The sequence below is a fragment of the Tupaia chinensis genome, unplaced genomic scaffold (assembly GCF_000334495.1).
Source record: "Tupaia chinensis unplaced genomic scaffold, TupChi_1.0 Scaffold000237_1, whole genome shotgun sequence".
NCBI classification, from domain to species: Eukaryota; Metazoa; Chordata; class Mammalia; order Scandentia; family Tupaiidae; genus Tupaia; species Tupaia belangeri.
Window position 1 is genome coordinate 2,602,626 of NW_006159715.1, and position 19,903 is coordinate 2,622,528.

Here is a 19,903-nt window from a genome sequence, read left to right on the forward strand (position 1 = left end):
GGAACGAAAAAAATCCCCCACTGTAAAAAAAAAAAAAAAAAAAAAAATACTCAGGAGAGTAAAGGGGGGGGGCAGATACCTTATGCGGGGCTCAAATGTTACAAGCACTTTAAGGCAAAAGGGACTCAAAGGTGCCAGGAGGTCACAGTGCATGAGGTAACACACTGGGGCACTTGAGCAGGTGGCACGATGAATAACCCTGTTTGATCTTGACATGCCATTGCTGCAGGGAGAAGTATAGCTGCACACGATGCTCTGTGTGTGGAAGTGCTGAAGACCTCGGCTGGGCTGGGACTGAGTCTAGATGGAGGAAAGTCATCGGTGTCTGGAGATGGGCCCCTGGTCATTAAGAGGGTGTACAAAGGTAACGTCCTGGACAACTCATCAACCTTCTTCTAGCTATTTTCTTTCTATGTAGATCTTGGAAACTCAGTGCCTTCCATTTGGAAATCCAATTTGTCCTCAGAAATATAAAAAGATCTTAATGCTTTGTGATACACAGAGTTTACTCTGTGGGTGACCCATTTGCGATGTACATGTAGGTACCATTGTTATTCCTATTTTACAAAAAGAGAAACTGAGCCACAGAGAAGTTAAGGAACCATCCAGGTCACACAACTGTAAGTGGCAGACCGGTCTCAAACCCAGGCAGTCTGGCTCCAGAGTCTGAAACATTAACTGTGCCTCTAATGACAACCCCTCGCTCCGTGTCCCTATTTCTGTGTTTTCAGTTGACACTTACTGTTATTGATGTGAACACACCAGGCTAAGAGATGCCATAAGACTTGCCAGTCAGGAGTACATAATATCAGCCAAGGTCTTATTGACTTAAAATACTAGATTTGCAAATACTAAACTGCAAGAAAGATGGGAGGTAGATATTACTGAAATACTTGGTAAATATGAAGTCTCTTCTTAAAGTTCAATAATTCATTTTATGATCGTCTTTTGAGATTTTCTCAAAAATCTCGCCCTCAGACTCCTGAGGTGCACAATTATATTAATAGACTGGTACCAAGAATACCAGTTTATAACTATATATACAAGTAGGTCACAAACCAAAACCTTGATAAATCACAGTGAAGTTTCAGAATACAAAGAATAGTGGACTCTATGGGGCCAGCAGGTAATGTAGTGGTTACAGCACTAGACTTGCACATGGCTGACTGAGGTTCAAGTCCAAGACATGGTGACTTGAAACTCACACTGATCGCAGGTGTGTACATGCCCAAAATCCCAAGAGGAGAGAGAAAGAGGAGACTGTGGCATGGCCATCCCCCCTGGGGGATGATTTCTTACTTTCTCTCTCTCTGTCTCTCTGGTGAGCACACATGCCCTATAGCAAAAAATTTCTCTAAGATAAAAAGAATAGTAGAATCTAGAAAGATAATAAAAAATTGACAGAACAAAAGCACTACAATAGAGTGGCAGTACAGACGCCCAAAACCGACAGAATTAACACCTTCAGAGGACTGAAGGAACATTTTTATCTACTTAAAACTCTGTACCCAGCTAAACTATCATTCAAGAGTGACAGCTAAGTGGAGATATTTTAAGACATATTCACAAAGGGAGCTGGAGTCACAGGACACATACAGTGTCAAGACACTGCCAGTACTGTCCAGTCCAGATCAGCTGAGGAGGCCGGACTTGGGGATCCCTGACTTGAGGGTCCCACAGTAGTTGTCACACTGAAGTAGAGAAGGAGCCCCAGGAGAGATGAGCATCTTATACATCTACTTCTAGCAAAGCAGAGAAACAATGTCCTGGATAACGTCTTGGCCTTTATCTCTAGCATCTGGCTAGAAATCTAAGTGACCTGCTATGAAAATGGATAAACAAGGAGAAGGAAGCATCTGTTCCCCAGACTAGCATTTTAAATGCTCTTATATAAAAGCCTACAGTTTTCTTTCTTTCTTTCTTTCTTTTTTTTTAGGTTTTTGTTATAGGGCACATGATATAGAGATTGAAAATGTGGGCACACAATTTGTCACTATATGTTCTTCTTGATTGAAAAAACTGAAATACTCAAATGTCAAGCCAATATAAATAATTTACCAAGACTGATGAATTCAGTCAACATAGAGATCACTAGAATGCCCTATATATCAATAATAACAATGACTTTACATTTTCATAGGAAGATTTCTTAAACATAACAGAATACATAACATTATGTATTTTATTTTGCTATAGGGTGCATGTTCTCACCAGAGAGAAAAAGAAGGAGAACAAAAGTAATAAAAGTACCCCTCTTCCCCTCACAGGGTGAATAGCCATGTTGCAATCCCTTCTCCTCTGCTCTCCTCTCAGGATTTTGGGCATGTACACATACACACCCAGCATGTTTTTCAAGGCACCAGTCTGGGACTAGAACCATGCAGTCAGCCTTGTGGGGATCCGATAGCCTTAACCACTACACCACTGGTCGGCCTGAAAAGTACACATATTAAAAAATATAAAGTGTTTAGCTACTACAAATTGAGGATCCCTTATCCAAAATTCTTGAGCTCAGAAGTATTTCAGATTTGGATTTTTTTTCAGATTTTGGAATATTTGCAAATATATAATTTCTTGGGGTTGGGCACCAGTCTAAACATAAAAATAATTTACTTCATATACACTTTATATACATTGCTTGAAGGTAATTTTATACTTTGTAGTGCAGCATTTTGTCTTGGACCCACTGTAAGAGGTTAGATGTGGAATGTCTACTTGTGGCATGATGTCAGCTCTCAAAAAGTTTCAGATTTAGGAGCATTTCAGATTTTTTTTTTTTTTTTTGGATTGGAAAAGCTCTACCTAAGGGCCAGCAGGTGGCATGGTGGCTAAGGGCACTGGACTCCCACATGGCTGACTGCGGTTTGAATCCCAGACCTGGCAGCTTGCTTTCTCACTTTTCTTCTCTCTTTCACTCTATCTCTCTCTGGTCAAATTGAAATGGATAAATAAATAAAGTTAAAATAATTCTTTAAAAAAAAAAAACAAGCTCTACCTATCTATGGCAAATTTTTTTTCTTTCTTTTTTTAAATATGGTTTTTTTCTTTATTCATGATAGAGCATGTGCATGCATATGAGAGAGATGAGGAGAGAGATGAGCACCCTACACAGGGTCTAGTCAAACCACCATCCCCTTCACCAGTCTGTTGACTCTTGCACACTCACCTGCATGCCCAGCATGTTTCAGGCTGACAGGGCCAGGGATTCAAACCACAGTCTTTCCATGTGGGATCTGGCTTCTCTTAAGCTGGATGCACAGCTGTGCCATGGAGCTAGCCCTGGCCAAAAGGAAAAAAAAAAAAAGAGCAATATAAAGATATAAGTGACTGACTAATAGATGTTTGCAATAATTTAATCAACAAAGAGTTAATGTCTAAAGTTTATAAAGATGCATAATTCAGTAAGAAAAATACAAAAGAAAAAGAAAATTTAGGTAAAGGAAATAATAGAAAATTGCTAAGGTACAATTCAAATGGCCAGAAAACACAGGAAAAAATGTTCAAACTTTAGTTAGTTATTGGGTGAAGATGATTAACTATGAGGAATCATCTTTTAAATCTATCAGATTGGCCAAAAATAAGAAACCTCATAATATGATGTGTCGGCAAGGATGTGAAGAAAGGAAAGCACTCATTCCTCCTGGTAGAACTAAATGTTGTTTTATCTCTCTAGGGAAAAATTTGGCAGTGCTTACTAAAACAGAAGCTATGAAACAAATTAAGTTACTGTCTACAACAGAATGACAAGTAAAATACATTCATAAAAAGAAAAGCCATAAAGCAACTGAAGAAATAAATTAGATGTTTATATATTAACCAGGAACGGCTCAAAAACAGTGTTGAATAAAAAATGAAAAATATCAAGTGTGGATTCAGCACTCTGATAACAATTCCTAACAACCACTGTGAGGAACCTAAAAATGTGTCCAGCAAAAGCTCTGCAAGACCAGTGCCAGCAGGTGGCATGGTAGTTAAGGCACTGGACTCCCACATGGCTGAGCACGGGTTGAGTCTAGCAACTTGCTCTCTCACCGTCCCTCTGTCTCCCTGTCTGTTTGTCTCTGGTGTGTGCACATGCCCTATAGCAAATTAAATAATAATAATAATAATGAATAAATAAAAGTTATGCAAGACCTTTGGGGGAAAGCATAATTAATTTGCTTTAGGACACACATGCTCACCATAAAGAGAAAGAGAGTGAGAGCAAGAGGGAGAGCACGCGTGTGAGAGAGAGAAAGCAAGCTGCTCTATCCGGGAATTGAACTGTGGTTAGCCATGTGAGAGTTCAGTGACTCAACCACCATACCATCTGCTGACTCAATTTCTATTTGTTTGGGTTTTTTTACGAGAGATTTTTGCAATAGGACACATGCACTCACCGGAGACAGATGGCCATGTCACAATCCCTTCTCCATTCTCCTGTCAGGATTTTGGTGTGCACACACACACATGCCTGGCTGAGTTGTTTTTTGTTTGTTTGTTTGTTTGTTTGTTTGTTTTAGAGGTTTTTGCTATAAGGGCACATGCACTTGCCAGACAGAAAGAGACAGAGAGACAGCGAGAAATCACCCCCCCAGGGGGGATGGCCATGCTGCAATCTCTTCTCCTCCATTCTCCTGGGATCTTGGGCATGCACGCACATGCGCCCGGCATGAGTTTTTAGCTACCGGGTCCGGGACGTGAACCGCAGTCGACTATATGGGAGTCCAGCGACATAGCCATTATGCTAACTGCTGGTCCCAATGCCTGGCTGAGTTTTAAGGTGCAGGGTCTGGGACTTGAATTGTCGTAGACTAAATGGGAGTCCAGAGACAACCATTACACCATCTGCTGGTCCCGTGTTGTTTTCTATTTTTCTTTTTAAAGAATTTTTTTTAAAAACTTTATTTATTTAATTTGAGCAGAGAAGGACAGAGCAAGAGAGAGGGAAAGAAAGTGAGAAAGCAAGTCATCAAGTCCAGGACTTGAACCAGTTGGCCATGTGGGAGTCCAGTACCCTTAGTTACCATGCCACCTGCTGGCCCCCCATGTTGTCATTTCTGATTTTCTATTACACGGAGCCAAGCTGATCTGAGCAGGTCGTGTCTTCCTCTTTTTCCATTTACTGAGTTGTTTTTTTTGTTGTTGTTTCTTTTTTTTTCTTTTTTTCTTTTTTTTTTTTTTGGTAAAGATAGTGTTTATGTTTTCTCACGTGCACGCTCTCCTTCTCACTCTGTCTCACATGTGCCCTAAAGCAAATTAAATAATAAATAAAATTGAATAAGTAATTCTTTAAAAAAAAAAAAAAAAGGTTCATGTCTTTCTCATACAAAAGAATTTCAAAAGGTAGTACCCCCTTTACTGCACTACACTAAATGCTTCCGAAAGGCCTTCATCTCCCTCCTGTCATTTGGTCTTATGACAGTCCAGTAAAAGAACAAGACAAATAAGCTTGTAGATTGGCTACCACCTACCCAAAGCCAGAACACAGAAATGTAATAAGCTTCGTGCACAAGTAATAAATCTGCATAGTCACTGCTAAGAAGTATTAACTACTGATTTTTAGAACTTGGATTTATCAGCCAGTATGTTAACAATCAGAAGTTGAGCCTGGTTTCCTGTGTTTATTGGCTCTTTGGATGTTAGGTGTTGAAAACTTTTGTTCAGCTTTTTCTTTATTTTGCATTATTCTTATTGATTCATAGTTCTTTAGTCTGGATCTTAACCCTTTGTTGGCTAATGCTTTGAAAATATCTTCCTCTTGTCATTTTTTTAAATTATTATTATTATTATTATTATTATTATTATTACTTTGGAGAGGTTTTTGCTATAGGGCTCGTGCACTTGTCAGAAAGACCAGAGACAGAGAGACAGAAAACAAGAAATCACCCCCCAGGGGTATGGCCATGATGCAATCCCTTCTCCTCCATTCTCCTCTCGGGATCTTGGGCACGCACGCACACATGCTTGGTCTGAGTTTAAGTCACCGGGTCCAAACTCGAACTGCAGTGAACTACATGGGAGTCCAACAACATAGCTATTACGCCAATTGCTGGTCCCTTAAAGAATTATTTAACTGGGAACCAGCAGTTAGCGTAATGGCTATGTCGCTGGACTCCCACGTAGTCGACCGCGGTTCGCATCCCGGACCTGGTAGCTTAAAACTCACACCGGGCACGTGTGCATGCATGCCCAAGATCCCGAGAGGAGAATGGAGGAGAAGGGATTGCGGTGTGACCATCCCCCCTGGGGGGTGATTTCTCGCTTTCTGTCTCTATGTCTCTCTCTGTCTGTCTGGCGAGCGCACGCACCCTCTAGTGAAAACCTCTCCAAAAAAAAAAAGAATTATTTAACTTTATTTTATGTATTTATTCCAATTTGACCAGAGAGGAGTAAAATGAGAGAGAGAGAATAAGAAAGAAAGCAGCCAAGTCTGGGACTTGAACTGTGGTCGGCCATGTGGGAGTCCAGTGCCCTTAACCACCAGCCATCTGCTGGTTCCTGTCAGTTGCTTTTATATTTATTTTTTTTTTGAGAGAGATTTTTGCTATAGGGTGTGTGCGCTCGCCAGACAGACAGAGACAGAGAGATAGAGAGAAATCACCCCCCCAGGGGGGATGGCCATGCCACAATCCCTTCTCGTCCATTCTCCTCTCAGGATCTTGGGCACGCAAGCACACGCGCCTGGCTCGAATTTTAAGCCACCGGATCAGGGACACAAACCGCAGTCAACTACATGGGAGTCCAGCGACATAGCCATTACACTAACTGCTGGTCCCTCTCAATTGCTTTTTACCTTGTATTTTTGGGGGAGACAGGGGAGGTAGAGTTTAATTTTTTAATGTAATTCCATTTATTTTTATACACATGTACTTTTTGTGTTTTAAGAAATATTTCCCAGAACCAGCAGATGGCATAATGGTTACATCACTGGACTCCCACAGAGTTGACCACCGTTTGATTCCCAGACCCAAAAGCTAAAAGCTCACTCTGGGCATGTGTGCACAGAGAAGAATGGAGAAGGGATTGTGGAGTGGCTATATCCCTGGGGGGTGATTTCTCGTTTTCTGTCTCTATGTCTCTCTCTGTCTGTCTGGTGAGCGCACGCGCCCTATGGCGAAAACCTCTCCAAAAAAAAAAGAAAAAAGAAATTCCCCTACCCTAATATACATTTAGAGATTTTTTTTCATTTAGAGACTTTTCTCATGTACGTTTTAATTTACTTGGAATTTTGTATAAATACTACAGAGTACAACATTTTTCTGTATTTATTCTCACAGGTGGAGCAGCAGAACAAGCTGGAATAATAGAAGCTGGAGACGAAATTCTTGCTGTTAACGGGAAACCCCTGGTTGGGCTCATGCACTTTGATGCCTGGAATATTATGAAATCTATCCCAGAAGGACCTGTGCAGTTAGTAATTAGGAAGCATAGGAATTCTTCATGAATTTTAACAAGAATCTCTTTTTCAGTTTCCTTCTTCCTTAGCAAATCAGAATGCTTTCTTTAAACAGTGGGTTCTTGAAACAACAAACCTTGGTCTAAGGACTGTAGAAATCTCCAAGTTTGTACTTACCTACGAAGCCCGACATACCCATGTGCAACAACAATGAAGCTGAACTCTGGAAGCCTTCCACCCGGCTCTCTCAGGCCGGAGGGTTCACTTTGTCCAGTGCCTGTCCCCTACTTCCTACGTTTGCTGATGGGGATACCAGATGTGACATGCCCTCCTCCACTTGAGACATTTAGCTAGACCTTCGCATCCCTCTTGCCAGCTCTCCTGACATACTAAATCCTGGCAATTAGGGACCTAACAAAGTGAGGGGCGACACAGAGGTCACAATGAAAAGGACTATAGTTTTATATAATTTTATAAGTAAATGACATAATGCTTTTAGGCGCATTCAATGATCTGTATATGTTATCCCAGAAAGAAAATGAGACTTAAAAGAATGAATTATGACCTAATCGTAAGACTGAGCTCAGGAATTCTCTGAAAATGAAAAAGCAAAATACAGAAATAATATTTTTTAGTGAGTGTAATATATAATGTATGGCTGCAGAGTTCAACTCAATGGGTTACTGATCAGCCTCAGGTGTTGATCATTTTCTCTCTGAACGTGTAAGTCATAAGGCTGTTTTACAGAATAGCAGTTCTGACAGACTGTATTAAAGAGCCATGAGCTTCGCTGCTTAGATGGAGCAGAAAGTTCCAGATCTGAAAGCACCTTGCATCTAGTTTTCGAACCCGTTTTAAGTGCTTGAATTTAAGACTGGTCAAGAACAAGTAAAAATATCACAGTCACTGGGTTTCTGTTTCTACATTTTATGGACTCCAACCATTCATAATTTAAATGAAGTTTTTAAAAATCAAGTATTTTTTTAAGTGTCCTTGGATTTATAAACATAGGCATTATATTTACAGTCCCAATAGGGAACTTTTAGGGGACTTCTTTTGTTGGTTGGTTTGGTTTTTCTCCTCTTTCCCAACACACTTAAGAAATTTCCAAGTAGGGGATGTCTTTTCTTGACCTAGTCTGACATACTCTGCAATGACTGAAGTTTTTGCTCTTTTTGTTTTTCTGTTTTGCAAATTCTTCCTTTTGCCAGAAATCTTTTCCTACAAAAGACTGTTATAATTCATGCTGCTTGTCCATTGGCCCTGGCTGCTTCTCCTTCAAAAGCACGAGCTTCGTGGTAGCCGTTCCCATTCGGCATGCCATGCATCGTCCCCAAGTTGACTCTTCTCTCCTCGTACTGCACCTTAGATAAATTCCAAACCCTCGTCAGCTTCGTTAACCAAAATGCCATAAGGAGGGGGAGGAAAATGGACAAACAGGGTGAGTCACTGTCAAGGTAAAGGAGCAGAGCTATGTAGTTACAACCCCAAATCTTGGGTGGCACAGACCAACCATCAGGTCCTGGGAATACGGGCAGACGTTGCATTGGTCATGCCTGCGTGCATGATAATGCCAAGATTTTATGTTGGCAATTTCTTCAAATAACCTACAGTTTGATTCTCTGGCTATGACCCCCGGATCATCGAGGTGCTTGAGCTGTCACTTTTGTACATCGTTTTTTCTAAGTGACCAATCCCACCAAACATCTGTGGAGCCAGCCCAGAAAGGCTCCTCAGATGGACCTCTCATTTTTCAGCTGATTATACAACGGAGAATGTAGTACAGGCATTAGATAGACAGACCTGCTTGATTTAGCTTCTACGTTTCACTACAATTACAGATAGGATACTATAGTTACATGGAAGTCAGTGCAAGATGCATGCTAGATTGCTTTTTAAGTTTCTCGGGTCAGTTTCATGGTTTTTGCTTTCTTGCCTTAAATGGTCAAGAGATTATTTGAAGTCAACACTTGAAAACCATCTTTTTGCCTCCACTCTTAAAGCTACACCTACTCATAAGAAATGCATGACCCTATATGAAAGTCAGGAATTTCTAGAACAATGTGGAGGGTTGGAATAATCTCCTTCTGAGGGTCCCTAATCCACACATGCAGAATACAGGATAGACTTCTGGCTTATGTCATCAGCCCTTTCTACTAGATCTTGACAGAATGGTTCCAGAAGCTAGAAATTAAGGGAAGAAGTAAAAGCTAAACTGTCTTTGATCCTGAGATAGAAAGCTATTATTTATTTGTCTTCAGTGTTCAAGGCATGACTAGTATTCCTAATTAGTCTAATAAATCCCCACATTTCCTGAAGTGAACACTAAGGGTATTGTCTTACTAACACTTTCATTGTTTTGTTTTGAACTGGTCAGTCATTCACAATAAGCTATGAGGGTGAATATGTGTTATAACATGTAAATCGTAGTTGCAAGGATCTCCTGTGAAGATTGAAGTAGGTTGGGTTTTATTTCCATCCCCGCCACACACATCTCATGGAATTGTATGGTCGACTTAATTGGCACCACACCTTTGTATGATATTATACATTATCCTTTATTTATGTAAAATAAAATGCCTTATATATTAAAGAGTAAGTGCAATAATATGAAATAGCCTGTACATTTTTTAAATGTTGTTGCCAAGTTATGTAAATCCACATCTCTGTAAACAACATTTTTTAAGTAATTTTAAGAAAATAAACACTGCTTACTATTTGGGTTTTCTCCATTGTTCTGCATTGATAGAATTAGCAGGATATGAAAAGTTGGTTACTACCCAATTATTACCTAAGCGGGTGACAGGTACAAAGGCAACAGAACTCAAGCTAGCCATTTGCCATTCTTATATTCGACCCAACCCCAAACCATTCCACCTCTAAAATCTTAAACGTACTACTCTTTTCTTTAATGATAGCATGTGTCAGCACACACCAGAGAGAGAAGCATCCTCAACAGGGTCTCACCCCAATCCTCTTTCCTCCGCCCTCCAGCTCTTTGGTATCCTCAGTGCCTGCCCATGTGCCCGGTGTATTCCGGCTGATCCCAACCCAGTCAACCACATGGTTTCCAGCCTTTCAGGCAGGGCACTATATTACCACTGAGCTACACTGGCTGGACCCAACATCCTACTCTTCCACCTCAACCTCCCAACCTCCTGCTTACTTCCCACTAACTCCTATCTCCTACAAGACCTCTAATCCCTTTGACAGTTGTCAGTTTCCTCCCCTATGCAAACTGGACTCTGGTAGAGCATAGCAATCTATGTCCAGCACATAGGCTTCTATCACTTGCCCCATTGTCCAGTCTACCAGTCAATCCAGGACCCTTCCAACCAGCTGGCATCTTGGTTCTTACACTCATTCCTAGAGAAAAAAATTCAACCACACAGTACACTACTATACATTTCCTGATTTCAGACCTCAACTGGATCCTCAATGTTGCTCAGCAAGTATTTCCCTGCCAGTCTTTTCTCATTTTTCACAATGACTTTGTGCTTCGTTTTTCTCAAAACCTCAACTCAGTCACCCTCCCCCCAATACACTAGTTGATCTAGGATCCTACTTTACAGAGTAGAACAAAGGTATCTACTGCATTTAAATTGATGCCTGCATTTTAAACTCAAAGGGCCTAGAGTCACCTCACCAAACCCAAAGCCACATTCATGTCCAATTGCAGAAATTCAAGACATTGAAGATAAACTTGATGGGATCAGCAGATGATGTAATCGTTATGTCACCGGACGCCCATGTAATTGACTATGGTTAAAGTCCCAGACCTGGCAGCTTAAAACTGACGCTGAGCGTGTTGGCATGCATGCCCAAAAGTCTCAAGAGAAGGGATTGTGGCGTGGCCATCCCCTGGGGGGAGGGGTGATGTCTCACTTTCTGTGTCTCACTGGCAAGTGCACGTGTCCTGTAGTAAAAACCTCTCTCTATACCAAAGGAAAGGGGAAAAAAAAATAAAAAACTGAAGATAAACTTGAAAAATCCTGATTAAATATTAGCCAATCAGATTCAGCAAAACATAAATCATGTACAACTCCAGGATACAAGAACGGCGTAAAGTTAAGGAATCTGTAGATAGGGAACCAGCAGTTAGTGTAATGGCTATGTTGCTGGACTCCCACGTAGTCGACCGCGGTTCGCGTCCTGAACCCGGTGGCTTAAAACTCACACCGGGCACGTGTGTGTGCATGCCCAAGATCCCAAGGGGAGAAAGGAGAAGGGATGACGGCGTGACCATCCCCCCTGGGGGGTGATTTCTCGCTTTCTGTCTCTATGTCTCTCTCTGTCTGGTGAGCGCACGCGCCCTATGGCGAAAACCTCTCCAAAAAAAAAAGAAAAAAAGAAATCTGTGAATAAAGTTCTTTATATTAGGACAAAAAGATTATCAAAGATGTCAATAGATACTTTTTTAAAACCTGCCTCACTCTCTAATGGAGGAACTCTAGAAACATTCCCATTAAAATCAGGTACACACACGTACACAGACTCATACAAAGGATGCTTGCTATAATTACTGTTGACTATGTTCTAGAGGTATAAGCGATTAAAGTTTTAGAGACATAAATCATGGAAAATAGCAAAAACATTTGCACCTAATATAGTGGGTACACATGCAAAAGCTCCAGCTGATAAACTATTAAATATTAAAATTCACTATGGTGGCTATAGAAATATTTCCCAAAAACGGTTTTTCTACCAATAGCCAATTAGAATATATATCATGGAAAAATTTTCTATAATCACAATAGCAACTGAAAATATAAACAATTTAGCAAGGACATCTAAAAAAATTATGAAACTATTAAGGAAACAAAAGATAATTCAAATAAGAAACAAGAATAGCTAGGGACCAGCAGGTGGCATGGTGGTTAAGGCACTGGACACTCCCACATGGCTGACCATGGTTCAAGTCCTGAACCTGGTGGCTTGCTTTCTCACTTCCCCTTTCTCTCTCTCTCTCTCTGTGCGTGTGTCTCTGTCAAACTAAAACCAAGTGAATGAGTAAATAAAATTAAAAAAAAAGAATAGCTTACTCTTGGATAGGATGATTCAATACTATAAAGATCTCAGTTCTCCTGAAACTGACTTATAAATGTTAAGCCCAGTTACAATCACAAAGAACTTAAGGATTTAATTACCTGAGAATGTATGTGCTCCCCAGAAACAGAAAGGGAGAGGGGGAGAAAATCACTTCCCCAATGGGAATCAGGGCATGATAAGCCCCTGTTGAGGGTGCTTCTCATTCTCTTTTGCACTATTATGAATTTTAAAAAAGATTGTGTCCAACTCAGAATCCTTAAAGATGGTTCCAAAGAAAAGAGCATTAACATTGTGAGCATTAACAACTATGATAGATCAAAACAAATAGAAAAATGTTCATTTCTCTGATATATTTTAAACAAACTAATCAGTCATCTTTGGAGGGTACCAGGGGACTATGAAAATTGGTAAACTCTAAGAATATATCCTACTCTTCCTATATGCATCATACTAAAAAAGGTAATGTGGATGAGGAGTTTCTTTATAGAAGTATTTTAGCTAACAAAGAACTAATGGTAAGAATTAAACTATTACTATTCTACAACCTATCACAAGAATTGCCAAGAGTTCAAACCAAGGTTGCTAATATCCCAAAAGGAGATAAGCAGGCATCTCATGCCTCCTGTGGAAGTATACACCACTGCCACCTATGAGAAAAGGCTGCCCACACAAACCTGAATCTGATTAAGCCTCTGAACCAAAGACCACTTCTTAACAGTGAACCAGGTTAAACTATACCATGTGGATATAATCAGGAAAAATCCAAATTCCAGGGACAGACAATGTATAGTGCTCTAGGAGGCTGAATCCCACCTGGCGAAGTGTGTGGTAGAAAACACACCAGGAGGGGCCAGCAGGTGGCAGAGTGGTCAAGGTGCTAGACTCCACTATGGCCAACTGTGGTTTGAATCCTGGACATGGTGGCTTAAAACTGATGCTGGCCACGTGTGTGCATGCCTAAAATCCCAAGAGAAGAATGGAAAAGGGGTTGCAGCATGGCCATTCCCCCTGGGAGATTATTTCTCACCCTCTCTCTCCAGCAAGCACACAATCCCTAAAGCAAAAACCTTAAAAAAAAAAAAAGAAGAAAGACAGAAAAGAAAAAATACCAGGAGCATTTCTGTAGGTACCCAAAATCTCAAAAAGAAAAAAAATGGAGAAAGGATTGTAGTATGATCACCCCCATTGGGGAGGGGTATTCTATCACTAAACCCCCCTTCAGCAACCACACACTCCCTGTAGCAAATTTAAAAAAAAAAAAATTTAAATACAAACTCTGGAAAAATACGCAGAGCAGATAACATTTTTTTTTTTTGTTCATGTTTTAGAGGTTTTTGTCTTAGGGCGCATGTGCTTGCAGAGAGAGACAGTGAGGAGGAGAGAAATCAACCCTCCCAGGGGCCCACCACAATCCTTTCTCCTCCATTCTCCTCCCAAGATCTTGGAAACACATGCACATGTGTCCAGCCTGAGTTTCAAGCCTTCAGGTCCAGACTCAACCTGCAGACACGTGAGAGTCCAGCAACATAACCGCTAAGAAATCTGCTGGCCGGAGATGACATAATTTAATCAGCATTTTACAAAGGAAAAACAGAGGTGGTGGGTAAAAACCTACAGATTAAAAGAAACATTAAAAACTTACCCATCACGGTCAGCAGATGGCGTAGCAGTTACGTCACTGGACTGACTCCCACACGGCCAACCACAGTTTGAGTCTCAGACTGAAGACTTGAAAATCACATTTGGTGCATGTGCACGAGTACCCAAAATCGCAGAAGAATGGAGAAGGGACTGGGGGAGGCCATTCCCCCTTGGGGATGATTTCTCACCTTCCCTCTCTCTCGCACGCGCGCATGCGCTCTTGCTCTCTGGTGAGCACATGCACCCAAAGGCAAAAAATCTAAAAAAAAATTCAACAAAGAAAGAGAATGAAAATAGATGCATATGGGGTCAAAACAGTGTTCACTCAGGGCCAGGAGGTGGCATGGTTGAGGTGTTAGACTCCCACATGGGTAGCTGAGGTTTGATGCTGACTACTTGAAACTCACACTAAGTGCATATGGGTGTGTGCCCAAAATCCTGAGAGTGAAGTAGAAGAGACTGCAGCATGGTCATCAACCTGAGGATTATTTCTCACTGTCTGTCTCGCTAACAAGCAAACGCACCCTAAAGCAAAAAATTTAAAAAAAAAAAAAGGCGTTCACTCTAGGTCATCAGAACTGTAACAGAAAAAGCCGCAAGGGACGAGCAGTTAGCATAATGGCTATGTTGCTGGACTCCCATGTAGTCAACCGCAATGTGAGTCCCGGATCTGGTGGCTTAAACTCATGACGGGCGCATGTGCGTGCGTGCCCAAGATCCCAAGAGGAGAAGGGATTGCGGCATGGCCATCCTCTCTGGGGGGTGATATCTTGCTATCTCTCTGTCTCTCTCTGTCTTTCTGGTGAGCGCAAGCGCCCAATAAGGAGGAAAAAAAAAAAAAAAGAAACCTCTCCAAAAAAATAAATAAATTTAAAAATAAAAAGCCGCGAGCCAGCTTCCAGTAGCTGGCATGGCTCTATTTCCTAACCTGGGTGATGGTGGTGTGTCTACTTCCCTTAATATAATTCAGGAACCTAGACATTTGTTTCTGGTTTTCTATTTTTATTTTAATCATACAATTTTTAGTGAAATGCTTACATACATATTCATAACCTATACATGTGTTTTATGTTAATCATACCCTTCCTCCACACCGCCCCCCCAAATTTATAGACATAGTTCTCAGATTTGGCCATCAGGCACTTTCAAGGACTTAAGACTTCTAATGATTTTTTTCCTTCAGATTTTTGCTATAGGGCACGTGCGCTCCCCAGAGAAAAAGTGAGAAATCAATCTTTGTGGAGAAGCCAGTGGGATGGCCACACTGCAATCCCTTTTCCATTTTCCTCCTGGGATTCTGGGCACACGCACACACGCACCCAGCATGAGTCTCAAGCTGCCTGGTCCAGGACTCAGACTGCAGTTGGCCACGTGGGAGCCCAGAGCCTTAATAACTATGTCACCTACTGGCCCCAAGACTTCTATTGATTCTATTCTTGGGCACTGGGCCTTCTGCTTTTCTGAACAATAAGGAAAACAGAATAAAACCTTACTGCATACCTGCACCAATGACATCACAGACACAGAATTAAGTGCTGGTGAATCAATATATAAAAAGATGAATGCCCACTAGATTAAAGGATAGAGAACATGAATAGATGATTCATGGGGAAAATATAAATTGCCAATAAAAACAGTGAATGGTACACTCAACCCCTTAATAATTAAAATGACTTGATAATTCTCTTGTCTTACCTTGGCAAAGACCAAAATTGATGATTCTTATACAGTACTGGGCAGGGCGTAGGGAACCTAACATTCACATGATCGGGGCAAGGTAACATGAATCTTAGCTATCGATTTGGTGGGGCCCTAGGGGTTAAGGGAACTGGATATGTGGCCAACCGTGTAGTTTAAGTCCTCAACCTGGCAACTTAAGAAACACAGGTGTCCAATGGAGTGGAGGACAGAGGATTGCATGCCCACACTCCATTGAGGGGTGCTTTCTCCCTTTCCCTCTCATTCTTCCCTAGCAAACACACATGCCTTCTGACAATTAAAAAAAAAATTGAATGATATATATATATATATAAATTTTTCTTTATCATTAACATTTTTAGTGCACATTCTTTAAGTCAGTTTCCATTAATTCCTACTACAGAAATCAGAAATATGAAAACACATGTACAAAAATGTACATTATTTGCAACAACGGAAAACAGAATAGCCCAAATGTCTATCAATGGGAGATTTAACTAAGCTATACATTGAAGTCATTAAAAAGAATGACGGGTACTTATTCTGAAGGTACCCCACAACATAAATGCAAAAAGTAAAACTTCGTATCAGTGTACATTGATACTAGTGGGAGTCATATTACACCACGGTTCTATTAGGTGTCAACACCTATGTAATTCTTTTTTTCTTCTTCCAATTTTGCCACAGGATGAATGCATTCACCAGACAGAAAGTGAGAAATCACCCACCAAGAAGTATGGCAATCCCTTCTCCTCCACTCTGTTCTCAGAATTTTGGGCACACACAAACACACACACACACATGAGTCCAGCATGACTTTCAAGCCACCAGGTCCAGGATTTGAACTGTGCATTCAGCTATCCAGGACCCAGCTGCCTTAACTACAGGATGAATGTATTCACCAGACAGAAAGTGAGAAATCACCCACCAAGAAGTATGGCAATCCCTTCTCCTCCACTCTGTTCTCAGAATTTTGGGCACACACAAACACACACACACACATGAGTCCAGCATGACTTTCAAGCCACCAGGTCCAGGATTTGAACTGTGCATTCAGCTATCCAGGACCCAGCTGCCTTAACCTTCATGCACCTGCTGGCCCCAACTCCCATGTAATTTTAACATTAGGTTAAAAAATGTGGACATCATTTTAGTTTAAACTGTTACCATCTATATTTTTTGAAAGAGTAACATTAATACTATTAAAGAGTAATTGACATGGCAGAACTTGAAAAATTCAAGCATGTCATTCTTGGACCAAATGAGTCATGGATCACTCATCAATCTTGCTTCAGCAGGCCAGGGACTTTCTCGTTCATGTGACATCTGACAATGCTTCCTTCTCAGAAGGTAAAGAATGGTCAACTTTTCCTATCCTTAAGAGATCATTTATGTAAGTTTTAACAAACAGGGATGTCCTTTAATCTTTTTATTTTTGCATGCATGCCTTTCTGCTATCCGAAAAAAGAACTCATCTTAGAGACGAAGCAGTGAAGAAAATATTAGAGTTGAATGCTATCACTGTTGCTCAATTACTTTGGGATTAAAATCTCTGACAGCTAACTAGGTATGTGAGACTGGACAAATCCTCTCCAAGCCTGTTTGTTCTTCATTAAATAAAGGCAGAAATTGGGTTTCTGGAAGTCAAAATGAGGTACAAAATATTTAACCAAGCAAAGAGTGCATATTTTTTAAGTTTCTGTTAGAGTACTGTATAAAACTGTTATTTTAAGAAACACTGTCGATTAAAGAACATATAAAAAAGACAAAAAGGAGGCCAGCAGGTGGTGTAGTGCTTAACTGTCTGGACTCCCACATGGTTGACTGTGCTTCAAGTCCCAGACCCAGTGACTTGAAATTCACACCGCAGATGTGCCTGCATGCCCAGGATCCCAAGAGGAAAATGGAGAAGGGATTGCAGCATGGCCATCACCCCTGGGAGGTGGTTTCTCTCTCTGGCGAGCACATGTGCCCTATAGCAAAAATATAAGGAAAAAAAAGACAAAAAGAGGGCGAGCCAGTGGCACCTGGTTAAGGTGCCTGGATCCCAGATGACCAACTGCACAGTACGAGTCCTGGACTCAATGACTTGAAAAAGATCATGGGGCCAGCAGGTAATGTAGTGGTAGAGGTGCTGGACTCCCACATGGCCAACCATGGTTTAAGTCCTAGACCTGACAGCTTGCTTTCTCTCTCTGTGTTTAAAAATCAGTCAATCAGGACCAGCAAGTGGTGTGTGGTGATTAAAGCACTGGATACTCCCACATAGCCAACCACAGTTCAAGTCCCAGACCTGGTGGCTGGCTTTCTCACTTCCCTCTCTCTCTCTCTCTAGTCAAATTAAAATAAATGAATAAATTAAATTAAAATTTTTTTAAATCAATCATTCAATTACACCAGGCACATGTGTATGCATGCTCAAAATCATGAGAAAATGGAGAACACATGTGCCCTGTGGCAAATTTACATGTAAAAAGACAAAAAGAAATAGTGACTACTAAATCACTACATATTTATGTAACTTATATTAAAAATAAAAATTCAGAGGCCAACAGGTGGCATGGAAGTTAAGGTACTTAAGTCCACATGGCAGACTGCGCAGCTCCAGTCCGAGCCCCAGCTTCAGCGGCTTGAGAAATAACATGAAGGGGACCAGCAGTTAGCGTAATGGCTATGTCTCTGGACTCCAATGTAGTCGACCGTGGTTCACATCCTGGACCCGGTACCTTAAAACTCACACCGGGCGCGTGTGCGTGCGTGCCCAGGATCCCAAGAGAAGGGACTGAGGCATGGCCATCCCCCTGGGGGGTGATTTCTCGCTGTCTGGCGAGTGCACGCGCCCTATGGCAAAAACCTCTCAAAAAATAAAATAACGGTAAGCACACATGTGTATATGCCTCAAATCCCAAGAGAATAGAAGTGATTATGGCATGGCCAATCCTCCTGGGGGCTGATTACTCACTTTCCCTCTCTCTCTCTCTGGCAAACACATTTGCCCTATAGCAAAAAAACTAAAGAAAAAAAAATTCAGGACACCCCATGGCCTGGTGCTTAAGGTGGCTGAATCCCATAGGCAACTGCATGGTTTAAGTCCTGGATCCAGAGGCTTGAAAAACACACCGGACACAAGTGCATGCCCAAAATCCCAGAAAGAGAAAGAAATGGAAAGGGACTGTGACCTGACTATGCTCCAGGGGAGGTGCATTACCACTTTTCCTGTGTCCCTCTCTGGAGAACATACATACCCTCTGTATTTGTGTGTTTATAATATACACGATATATATGTGTGTGTGTGTGTGTGTGTGTATATGATATTGACTGCCTGATTCTTAGTTCTAAAGGCTTTTAACCAAAGTGGCCTAAACCTGTGAAAATACTTCTACCATAAAGAACTAACTACTTCCATGGAGTCCTACCATAATTCTGCTTTAAAGAGGACTATAAGTGACAGCCTTTTGTAGGAGAAAAGAGTTCTAGATATCACCTGGCCCTCTGGATTTTGCTATTTTTCCTTTCCTCTGGCAACACACCCATACAGCTGAGCACGCACTCTGAAACAGACACTGACAGAAGGACAGGAGGCCTTTCGCCCTTCCTGGGAATACTGATGCTGCTGGTGAAGTGAGAAATACCTTAGAAGTGCCCATTACTGCATGAACAAAATCTTTGCAAGAGAAAACGGTGAATTTTCACCAGGTAAGAATTTTCAATATTCTGCTATCAATTTCCAGTATCCACTTTATGGAAAGAAACTTTAATAGTTCCTACATCTATCACCAATATTGTTGCTTTTAGAGAAAAATGAGGTTATTTTAATTAAAGAAAAACCCATCTTTTCCCCATACATGAAAACGGACTGGTAAAGTACAGCACCTGGCCTGCGTGCCTGCTGATGAAGATTTATTGGAGCACAGCCCAACCCACTTATGTGCACTATGACAGCTTTCATTCTGCAGAGCTGAGTCATCTCAACAGACACCATATGTGACTCTAAATATTTTAAACTTGTTTACAGTCTGGCTCTTGAAGAAGTAGTTTGCCAACCCCTGCACTGAAATATTATGATGTTATAACTAAGCAAAACTTCATGTGAAAGAAAACTAAGTGAGAACACAAAAATACAAATGACATGCTTGC

At 41.1% G+C, this 19,903-nt stretch overlaps 1 protein-coding gene across 1 annotated transcript in view; it reads left to right on the plus strand.

The window, feature by feature from the left end:
• Window positions 1–8,809, plus strand: part of PDZD2 (PDZ domain containing 2) — a 411,484-nt gene extending 402,675 nt beyond the window's left edge. The window contains 2 exon segments of the mRNA XM_027771873.1: window positions 230–364; window positions 7,260–8,809. Of these exon segments, the coding sequence (XP_027627674.1) occupies window positions 230–364; window positions 7,260–7,426 (302 nt within the window). The 3' untranslated portion in view covers window positions 7,427–8,809.
• The last annotated feature ends 11,094 nt before the right edge of the window (window positions 8,810–19,903 follow it).